Here is an 11,731-nt window from a genome sequence, read left to right on the forward strand (position 1 = left end):
GCAGGCCGATGTGAAGAGCCCACAGTGAAAGTGACTCTCAATGAACATAACAACACCTCACTTTCTTATACGTTCACAGACCAACCTGCGGCAGCAACCTCATCTTTAGTAATTGTTGTCATTTTTTTTCTTGGATTGGATTGAGGTTAATTCAGATCAGTGGGGACTGGCTCGATTGAGAGCAGCTTTGTGCATTTCTCCTATTGGCCAATCAGGGTACAGCCTACAATATTATGGTAAACATCTGCGGTTTGCAAGAGATAAATACCAGTTAGCGGTCAATAACCCTGTCTAATACCCACAGTACATCCACACAACACCGTAAAGGTTAGGGCCTTAACAATGTCATGTAATTCACTCATGTGAACTCCAAACTAGTTAAACTGCTGTTACTACTTGCCTTTTTTTTTACAATATATATATTGTTTATATAGTAGGCCTAACTTACAGTATTATACTAAAAAACATCATTACATATAGTCAGTGCAGAGCCATATGTGAAGCATTAATGCAGCTGGAAAAGGACTTCCTGGACGTACTCACAGACCTGAAATCTCCTTATAATCTTAATATATAGGCCACTCTTTGTCTTACTGTAACAGGGGCTTAGCTGGTGTGGCTGCTGTTGCAGCTACAGTTGCTTGGTTATTGTTATCCTCACACACAGGGCCACTGCAGAACTGTGATGGATAGTCATGTGTGACTGAGATCTCCCGTGAGTCATGCAGAGACTTTACATGCATCAGGAAAGACGGAGAGAGAGACATAAATAGGATTAAAACCTCCCCTCAGTTGTTTCCATTCTGCTCTCTCTTCAGCTCCTACCAATGGGTTACAACGGTCTGACGTATTTTATTTACACCGCAGTAGTTATACAGAGAACATATCTATACATCTAGAGGAAATGCAGAGCTGAATGTATCAATGTATTTTATAATATTTGGTTGATGAGGCTGCAGGTAGACCTTTAGGGGGCTAGTTGTATTACAATCAGTGCTGCCAACACATTAGAGTAAAAATACTCCATTACAAGCAACAGTCTTGCATTCAATCCTATAGGAACTAGAAAACAGTACCCTCTGCCTCCTAGAGGTGGTGATATTTTCAATGTACTCTGCAGAGACTGGCCTTTTGGATTCACAGTCTTAAGCCAGGTTTAACCTTTTTTTTCAAGTTTATTTCACGTGATGTATGCAATAAGCCTACTTGTACTCTTTGTAGGCCTGATTCCACCTTTACTTTTTTGTTACACACAACTGTTTTCTTTTGTTTCTGGTGTGATTATCATCCAGGGGGTGTGGCACTTTGACATTGCTTTGGGATCGCATGCTCGGACCCATTATCCAATTGATTTGAAATCCTTTAACCAATTATCCAATCAAAATGTTACACCCGGTTGACCTTATGTGTGTTTTTCTGTGTTCAAACATTTGTCAGTTGGTTTTCTGTTCGCACATCAGTCTTCCCAGTCCCTTGAGGTTTTCTAGAAATGAGACTCACTTGATAGGCCTACATCATTCAGCTCGGAAAGCGTTGTTTCGTAGTCAATGTGACTTTACCTTATAAACCTACGTCTGTGTTTGTTTAACGACTTAATGCTCATGTTTGAATGAACTTTTCGCTGTGTTTATGGATTTAAACAATTCAGATGGCAAAAGGGCCGATTAATTCAAAATGACACTTTCTCATTAATCGCCCATTTCTCATCTGCATGTTTGATGCGCGCATTTTGTCGGTTGAAGCGCAGATTGCGCGCAGCAGCATCCCCCCTCCCTCCTTGACAGCAACGACCATCTGCCGCCTCTTTTTCAATTTCAAACAGCAGATTATTTCCCTGATACTTCCAGCTCCCCTACAAGAGAAACAGCGCCTTGGAGAGCAGCTGCGCCAAAAAAGCAGCAGAGGTCCCCGCGCTCTCCTCACCAAACACTGCGCTCAGACAACCTGCATCGCTCTGCATGCTCAGACACAGACTGCAGGCTCATGAAGACGAAGCGGATTTGAATTAAGCACCGGATAACATACAGCAAGTGTGCATCATTCGGCGAGGGAGGGAGAGAGGGGAGGCAACTGTTTAGTGTCTTGGAAGCCCTGGGTTAGTCAGGGGGAGGAGGAGCGGAGAATGAGCTATTCTTGTACCAGCAGAGGCAACAGCCAGGACCCGGCAACAGCTAAGAAGCCTGTCGGTAACAATCGGGGCAGAGACACCGGAGGCACAGCAAGCAGCGGTAACGGCAGCCCGAAGCAAGCGATGAGGGTTAAAAAAGGCTGCAACTCCACCGAGGTGGTCCCGCTGACCATCGAGGAGGACCTGCACGGCAGCCCGGTGATCACCCCGGAGGATGTTCTGGGCTTGCAGAAGATCACAGAGAGTAAGTTCACTGTCGGTGTTTGGGTGACACTAAGAAGGGCAAAGCTGCTCCTTTATGAGTCATGTATCACGTCATACTTTTCCCACTTATTTATGTAATCTACGGCGGCCCCATTCAAACACATGGTGATGAATCACTGTGGAGCCCCCTCTCTGGGTAATGTTGCTGCATATGTGATTTAAACCTCCTCTGGGTTCATCTCAGCAGCACTGTGACCTGTTACCTGTGTTGTGTCGAGGTTGAGATTAGCACACAATCATGAAGGTGGGTGAGGGGGGCTTTAAACCACCATGTGTGCAGTTTGAAGTGCAATCAGTCAACCCAAATGCAGATGACAGTGGAGCATGCATAATAATAATAATAATAATAATAATAATAATGACTTGGATTTTATAGCGCCTTTCAAGAAACCCATGACTTACTTACATCTCTTGAAGAGCCAGTTGGTTGTATTTCGACGGACGTCTTTGCAGAAATTGATTACAATATGTTTTCATAAGTGTATTTATCAATCGAAACTAAGAATATATGTGTTTTTTGTTATCTTGAAATGATTACTTGATATCTATAGGGAGTTGTTCCTCTTTCTTGGAGTTGGCCATGTTGCAACACAACCAGGATCTAGCTCTAGAGGAGTCCTTTCATGTTTTTACCTTACCTGAAGACCACTTTAGTTTTCCCACACACTTGTTAACTGGTATGCCTATGCTGCTTGAATTGTAATTGTTCCTGAATGAGTGTAATGGTAAGGAATGGATTGCATCTGATGAAGTTAAAGGGCCTCAAAGCGTCACGGTTTTGTACTTGGTGTCCATTTAAAACATCCAGGTGTCAGGTTTGTGTGCACAACTGTTGTCAAAATGTTCTAGCTGAAGTTTTCAGTTGCATTTTGTAGTCATTTACAAGAGCTTTGGATTTTAAATAAGCTTATGAGGAATGTTTTATGGGCATTCACCAACAAGAGAGCAAAAGTGGTACTGTATCAGTAGTAGAAGAAGCATTTACTTGAATAAAAAAAGTGATAAGGTCCATTATTTAATTAGGCAGTGTCAAAACACCCTATTAGCTTATAGGTGAAAGTCTTGCATCCAAAATCAGTAACATGTACTTAGTGTAGTTAGAGTAAAACTATTAGTTGCTGAAAAACAACCTCTTTAATTTGTATTAGTAATATTATTGTTTTATTTTAACAGATATTTTAATTAAATCATGTGATTAGTAATATTCTCTTGTGGGTCAAAATGGAGAAAATTGTATTGTGTTGTAAAGAAGTTTAAGGTCTAACATTGTGCCATTTTTCAGAAGATTATCATTTGTTTTGTAAGATGTTAATCAGAAGATTAACTACTAACAAAACAATGTGTATACACTTTTTTTAATCACAAGTAGAGCTGCTTATTCGCTGATAAACAAACTAATCTTATACGTGTTTTCATAGCTAAGGGCCTTCTCTGCCACTTGAGACATTCTGATTACCATACTGAGTGTGGCTAAAAGCTTCAAATTGCTAATTTAATTGCATATTCATCATGTCATAATGTAAAAGGTGCTGATTATGTAATGTTTTATTTTTAATTATGTCACAGCTCTCAATCTCAACAAGCCTCTTATAGAGAATAACAGGATGCTATAGCGGCTGGGGAGCTGTTATGTGCACAAGAACATCCATCTCCAACATCCATCTCCACTTCAGGTCTTAAACCAGCCGTTAGCTAACAGGTGGCCAGCAGGGCATTCGACTATTTAAAGGCCAGTATAATACCCGACTTGCATAACACGGTTACAGGGACCGATTCAAAACATACTTAGTGTGATAACATGCAGGTGTTATGAGTTCATGTCCCTCTTTACTCAAAAATAGTATATTTTTACCTAATCTTCATCAACAATTACAGCCAAACTGAGTCAAGTTTAGATAAACTTTAATTATATTATGTAGATGCCAATAAGTAAATTATATGCAACCACCATGAAAGCAATACCAATTAAATTAATAAATAGGCCAGTGTCCAGCTAACTAAACCGGCAAACGTAAATTCAGCACGTTTATTTAATGCCAATATGAATATATTTTTCTTATACAGACTTAATTTCCAATTCTCAACTGTATTTAAGATATAAATCAATATGAAAGACCCTGCACAACAACACGGGGTTATCCTTTTTAGCACTTCTCACGTTTCCCCACACACAACAGGATTTTAAAATTGAATATGCTATTATTTGCAATTTGAAATCAGAGTGGCCAGGATGCACTTCTTAAATTCACCTCTTAAAAACATCTTGTCAGCTAATCCTTAAAACCATTAAAAAAAGGAGTGGCCCTCAATCTGTTGGATTCTTGTGGAGTCTGTACTGACATTAACTGTCATTTTAATTGGACTAACCAAATGATGTGAAGAGTTTTGACACTGTCACATGGTTCTGTGAAAAAGTTATTTTCTTACAAACGGATTTCTACATCATGTAATCTATTTCCTATTTTGTGTAACTCTTTCACGCAGCACAAGATAACACAGTAGGTTTACGTAGGGATGAGGAACGAGACTTTGCTCATCCAGTTCAGCATAATCACAGTTTACTGAGCAGAGGAAGAGCTGGGAACATCTTTTGGCTCAGCTTGTTCCTCTCCTCTTTTTCTAACGGTAGCTGTAATGTCTGGTAGCTTCAGCTGTATTTCTACACACACCTGTACAGAACACATGTGCAAGAATCTATGTTTGTGTTTGCTGCACAGCGGAGGTAACACCATAATGACTGTGTCTCCCACGCTGGATCTTATTATGGTCTTAGAAACTCTTCCTTTCCTGTCTGGCGGCGTCATTGCTGCTGTCAAGAGGAGCCATGTCACCACAGCAACGTGGATGCACGCTTGAATCACGACAGCAACGTGAAGCATGTCCCCGTGGTTACAGCGAGACAAGTGTGCATCTCCCACACACCTCTCCCTCTTCTGTCCTTCCTTTATATCTTCTCCTCTACTCAATTTGCTATTACTCTGTAGATTACATGGACTAAAATGGACTGTAAATACACACATGCACATGCTTGCTTGACAGTGTTTGTGTCGCTCAAACAGAGCAAGAAACAGCTTGAAAACACTGAAGCTCCTCTGTTGTTTTGTGACTCGTTTATCTCAGTTTGTTACTGCTGCTGCACATTCTCATGTGGCTCAAAGTGACAAAAACTGAAGAAACTCAGTACAGCCAGGCTTGACAACAGTCCTGAGTTTAAGAAAGCCCTGCTGTTTGAAGCTGCTTCGAGAGCAGAAGTCTCACTAGAGAAACTTCACTTTGTGTAAAGCAAAGTGACTTTCAAAGTAGCCAACAATCATGTTCTGCTCCATCCATCTGTTAATCAAAGCAAGCTGCTGAGATTGAGTAAGATTTGCAAAGATAGAACAGCTTTCTGCTCAGTTTACTCGTCTGATCCAAACTTATGTTCTTATGTGGATCTGATAATCAGGTCAGTGAACACATAACAACCATAACAACCCTCAGCTACATTCAAGGCTTCTTACCATGAATCTCTTACTTGCTTGTATGACTGTTGTTTACCATTCTCTTTATCAAATTACTTGTTTCAACTTTGTGAATTTTACCTGTTTTTTAGATCTTGTGTTGGCTTGTGTCAATAACGCTAAATAGTTATATAAGGAGGACACCTATTCATCTCCATATAAGTTGGAAAGTTTCATAAGTTTTTTTCTCACAATGCAACTCTTTTTTTAACCTTATATCACATTTTTTGTTTGACATTTTGATAAGACAGTGAGCCTATTCATTTTAAACTGACTGAAAACTGTCTGAAATTAGGCCTAAAAACCCACAGCATAACATTTTAAATTGCATAAATCACTTTAAAATCACAGCATCGCTCTTGCAATTGCTAACAATCAGGTTTAAATAAAAAGTGTGATCCTGCTTGCAGGAGGTGAAATCTAGTAACTTTCTAAGACCTCCAATGAGTATGGATCCACCAAATTGCAGCACAAGTTAGACAGACTAAACTAGATTATGAATGCATTTTTGCCAGCAAGTTTGCTTTTAAGCATTTAATATGGTTTCATATGCTAGTGATTTTAAAACCCTCAAAGTTTCTGAGATCTGTGCTGTCCCAGCGTTATCTGGGTGAATGCTAAAACAGGCTCCGAGCTGTTTATTTTGGCTGAATCTAGGTCACATGGTACACTGTGTTTAACTGCGAGTCAATAATCAGTTTTTTTCCATTATGGCATGAACACCTGCCATCTGATTAAAGCGGAGATATTGAAAAGCAAAAATGATTGTGTGGTTCTAGAAACATTGCAGTCAGCAGTAAGCTTGCTATGTTTCCTGACTGTTTCACAATATGGTCTTTACAAACTTCTAGCACACATTAAAGTTGTATAGACTGGTGTAGCCCAATAACCAATATCAGAATCATTGAAGGCCACCTTTAAACCATTTGTTTAAAAACACACCTAAAACCTTACTAAGCAGCATATGTGTTGTTTCCCTGCCATTCGTGTGTGCAGACAGGCTTGACGTGCACATGTACAGTAAGATGCCATAATAAGTGCCAGGTAGAATATTGTAAGTGGAGGTTGATACTTTAGTCCAGCAATGAGGATGTAAAGTCATTGCTGGATGTAGTTAAAACAGGCTGAAGTTGAAGTTTAAGGAAGTGGTTTGCAGGCATACTTTGTTTTTCCAGTAGCATTTGAGTATATCTAGCACTCGCAGCTCAGTTTTGTTTGTTGATAGTTATCTCATTGTGTAACATCTTTAGCTCTGACTGAGGAGACAAGACAAACACTTCACTGCACACTTTGAATTCACAAGGGCTGTCTTTTGGTCTGTCCTTAAAAAAAAACACACACACACGCACACAGAAACACACATTCAGAGAAAGCTTGCGATGTGTTCTGACTAGATGTGTTTACTATCACAGCCCAGCGGGAGTGCTGACTGATAAACTGCAGTCTGTGTGTTGTTTTGTTAGCTTCAAGCAGCAAATAACCCTTAGGTGTGAGTGTGTGCTTGTAACCTGAGGTAAGAGACTGCATGAAATCAATTGCAATCACCCTGATTTTGTGAGACCAAGTGAGAGCACTCACATACAAAATGGACAATTAATCACAACAATAATCATATTACAAATTCCTTGTCCTCATGGGACTTCATTATGAGGCTCAAAGGAAAGTATTAGCTCTTTGTTATCAAAATGAGAAGGAGCTCTGGTTCAGTATAGCTTACACACATGCAGACGTACACACAATAATGCAGAATTGCTATTATGCTACCAGTCCATGCTGACAGATGAAGTGTGTTAGTAATTAAAATGATGTGGCTGCTGATTGTTTGTTATCTGTGTGTGTCTGGATGTTGAATCTTCAGGTGTACGCAGAGCTGGTGAGTAAAGAATAGTCGAGCTCAGCATTCAGACTGACAGAGGAGCAAAGGCCTCAGAGCGTCACAACGAATCAGATTCTCTCTTGTCAGGAACATTCACCTCCAACAGTTAACTCAAGTCGACATTGTTAGGTTTCTGTGCTCCGGCGTGAATACATAAACATGAAAAAGAAAATGTAGAGATAAAAAAATGTCAGGAAACCAATCCTTAAAGTTCTGAAATGTTAGGAAAACAATCAAAGCTTTGAAAGTTTTTGGATATATTTTGGACATGGGTCATTGATAGTGCTTAAATGTATTTAGTTTGAAATAAGAAATACAATTTAATTTGACATCTTTTTTAACTAAGCTGCATTTGATAGTGTATTTGATGTTTAAAAGGTGTCAGATCTAAAGTGCATGCATAAAAACACTTTCATCTTGAATGGTCCTGACATTTTCTTATTTACTTTTCACATTTAGCAACCCTGGTGAACTACTACTAATCTACTACTAAGGTGCACATTTTTTTAAATTATATCCACTAATATTCCTTTTTTGGGCTGCTAGAGATGAGCATGTGTGTTGTTTGAATAGGAATACAAATGATTTCACTGATTTGTGCGATTGATCGAGTGGAGCCATCACTGTTGAAGTGATGATTTACAGGTACATGTGATAAACTATTGATGCAGTAGCTATGATTAGCCACAATCGGGCATCAGTTTGCCCGGTGTATTGCATCAGCTTTTGAATTCAAGTACAGTAACACTGTATTTATTGTTGGTAGGAATGTAAGTAACATAAGATAGTGACTTAATCAATTCAGCAAAAACATTTCCTATTTAGGTAAAATTATGGCAAACAGAACTGCTCGAGATCCACAGATCGGAGGGGATCATGAAGAACAGCTGGTGGGTTGATTGGCCATCGTTAGCGATTAAATGATCCCTCACTGTACCAATATAAGTCTATTTTTCCACAGCTATGTTTGTGATTGAGTGGCCAGATAACAACCGCCTTTATTGTAACATCACAATAGAAACAAAGCAGATGGGCATTGTATCTGATCGCACACATTCACTGACTTTCTCTCGTGGCTGCTCAGACCTGCAGGATCCACAATTTCAAATCCCTGAAACAACGTTATCCCAAGTGTATTTTTAACTGTAACCTTCCTCCGTGTGAGTGGTGTGTGTGTGCTGGTGTCAGTGGAGATGATGGAGATGTTGCAGTTACACCTGCAGGCCTGCATCATCGGATCAGGCAGAAACAGGAAGTGTCTGCTCCGCTGGGGAACGCTAATAAGCAATGACACTGCCTGGTGAGGGCAGGAAGGATTACAGGAATAAAAATAACTTGCGCTCCGCTTTCTTACTGACTGCATGCATGCGTGTGTGTGTGTGTGTGTGTGTGTCTGCTGTGTCCTATTTGTGGGGAAATGAATCCTCTAAATGAGTTTAACATTGAATTGCATGTCAAACATTCACATGAAATCATCACAGGGAGCTTTTTAGTACATGAGTCGGCTGTCAAATGGAGAGGATTAGAAACTGCAGTAAACTGGATTGAATGCACCTTATTCTTTGAATATAATGTTCATTGCTGCAGAGCTGTTTAATTGTGTGTGTGAACAGTGTATATTCAGAGAATTATTTAAGATCATTGTTTTTTAATGCCAACTGTCCATCATCTACATTATCAGCTCAAGTTACCATCAAGTATAGGGGTTTAGCACTCACAGTTCTCACCTAAGTACATTCTTTATATTTATATCTCTCTTTCAGATTATCTGTGCGGCCCAGACGAAAATGTGTTCAGCATCGACTTCACCAGGTTCAAGATCAGAGACATGGAGACCTCCACCGTGCTGTTTGAAATCACCAAACCTCCATCTGCAGGCGAGTCACCTATGGATTTCTTTCACATAATCTATATTTACTATCAAAATACAGATAATCAAAGCAGCCTCTCACATGCAGCCTTCACACATCAACTAAACTAATCCATCAACTTCGCACTTTTAATATGTTTCTACTTATTATGGTTTTCTGGGGTGTGTTGATATATTTGTTGCAACCTGTTTGTGGGAAAAGGCTCATGTCCAAATATGAATTACATTTCATTTTGTTTCTGTACCGCACCAACTGCTCTCAATTCAGACAAAGCAGGGGATAAGAGGGATATGGACCCAAACGCCGGCCGATTTGTCCGCTACCAGTTCACGCCCGCTTTTCTCCGACTGCGGCAAGTTGGAGCCACGTAAGTGAGAACGTGTGTTCATCTTTATTTAGAAAGATCTGTCCTCTGTCTCAGTTTCTTGTTCTGTCTAACTCGCCTTTTTTCTATCCGTCTGTCCAGCGTTGAGTTCATGGTCGGAGACACGCCAATAGAAAACTTCAGGATGATCGAGAGACATTATTTCAGAGACAAATTGCTCAAGAGTTTTGACTTTGAATTTGGCTTCTGCATGCCGAGCAGCAAGAACTCCTGCGAACACATTTACGAATTCCCCCCTCTGTCTGAGGACACAAGTAAGTCTATTCGGTTGTTCTTTGATTTATAAATGAATTGGAATGAATATCCCTTTTTTCAAAACTGTTTTGGATTAGTTATTTTTTTATATTGAAACCTAGCTGCAGTGAATATATACAAAATAAACACTTTTCCAATAGGTTACCTACATCAGAGCAGATATGAGTACTATTCATGAACGTTTTCGTTATCCTATATTCGTTATTAAAGATTCATTCATTTCAACTTGAAGACATTTGTGCGATTTGCTCCTCCTATACATATTTTGGTTCTATGTGGTTAGGAACTGGTTCTCATGCTTCTTCCCAATCAACTATCTGGGGAATCGGTACCGTTACTGCTCATTTAAAGATTGCTATATCCAGAAAGGGATTACAACAATTCCTGTGGGACATGAATGTATTTAACATCAATAATGCCAATCCAGTGTTAATTTGTTTGGACATTTCCTTTAAAAATTCAAAATAAATTCCATCCTGCAAAAATGGACCCATGAAAAATGTGGTTCTCAGTGCTTGTGCAAATACGTTTGAGTCTACCTACCCACAAACTGTGAAATAAGAGTTATAATGTTGGGCTGTCTTGGTCAAACACATTGGCTTCAACATGCCTTTCTGATTTGGCTCCCCTTCTTACATGTTTGTCACGTGCAGGTTCATTAGAAAATACTGTGTTGGGAACCAGTGCTCTAACAGCAGTGTTGTTTGTGTGTCTGCTCTCAGTCAGAGAGATGGTCCTTCACCCGTACGAGACGCAGTCGGACAGCTTCTACTTTGTGGACAATAAGCTGGTGATGCACAACAAGGCGGATTACTCGTACAACGGCGGGACGTAGAGACGACACGCTGACACGAGAGACCCGCACTGACCTGAGGGACGATCAGAGCCCACTGGTGGGGTTAACATCCTGTCTGTCCACTAGTCCTGTCTCCTTTTAGTTATCTCTTTCTCCCGCGGTGAGAAAACCATCCAGAAAATGCTCATACAGTTGTGCTCTGTGTGTGTGTGTGTGTGTGTGTGTGTGTGTGTGTGTGTGTGTGTGTGTGTGTGTGTGTGTGTGTGTGTGTGTGTGTGTGTGTGTGTGTGTGTGTGTGTGTGTGTGTGTGTGTGTGTGTGTGTGTGTGTGTGTGTGTAAGCACATGTACCTTTGGTCAAGCCTAAAAAAAAAGGCCACACACACAGAGTTCTCAGCTTGGTGTGGCATCGCTGTGACAAGATGTTTTTGTAACATGATAAACCAGAAAATAAGCAACTTTTCTCTAGACACATAATGTAAAGTAAAATATGTATAGAAATTATTTTTTACATGTGTGTATGTTTAAGGACTAGGAACATATATTGCTTCTGATAAGGTGTGTATTTAAGACTTTAGTAACAGTTTGGGGGTTGTTTTGGTCAGGATTAATGTGTGTTTTTGTGCTTTTGTATGTCTGTCAGTTTGAAGCATGATTA

General features: G+C 40.0%; 1 protein-coding gene across 1 annotated transcript; it reads left to right on the forward strand.

Annotated features, from left to right (window-relative positions):
• Positions 1 to 1,907: 1,907 nt before the first annotated feature.
• Positions 1,908 to 11,266, forward strand: unc119b (unc-119 homolog b (C. elegans)). Its single transcript, XM_034140245.1, has 5 exons — positions 1,908 to 2,372; positions 9,532 to 9,645; positions 9,907 to 10,006; positions 10,106 to 10,278; positions 11,002 to 11,266. Exons 1-5 carry the CDS (start codon positions 2,123 to 2,125, stop codon positions 11,112 to 11,114), a joined length of 750 nt encoding a protein of 249 aa, XP_033996136.1. The 5' UTR covers positions 1,908 to 2,122; the 3' UTR covers positions 11,115 to 11,266.
• Positions 11,267 to 11,731: the final 465 nt, after the last annotated feature.

The sequence above is a fragment of the Trematomus bernacchii genome, unplaced genomic scaffold, assembly GCF_902827165.1.
Source record: "Trematomus bernacchii unplaced genomic scaffold, fTreBer1.1, whole genome shotgun sequence".
Lineage (NCBI taxonomy): Eukaryota > Metazoa > Chordata > Actinopteri > Perciformes > Nototheniidae > Trematomus > Trematomus bernacchii.

What these genes read in the sequence shown, in the direction of transcription:
- unc119b (XM_034140245.1), top strand. Translation starts at nt 2,123, where the DNA reads ATGAGCTATTCTTGTACCAGCAGAGGCAACAGCCAGGACCCGGCAACA. An exon ending in CACCAAACCTCCATCTGCAG is followed by an intron (nt 9,646 to 9,906) that starts GCGAGTCACCTA and finishes CTCTCAATTCAG; the next exon opens with ACAAAGCAGGGGATAAGAGG. An exon ending in CTGCGGCAAGTTGGAGCCAC is followed by an intron (nt 10,007 to 10,105) that starts GTAAGTGAGAAC and finishes CCGTCTGTCCAG; the next exon opens with CGTTGAGTTCATGGTCGGAG.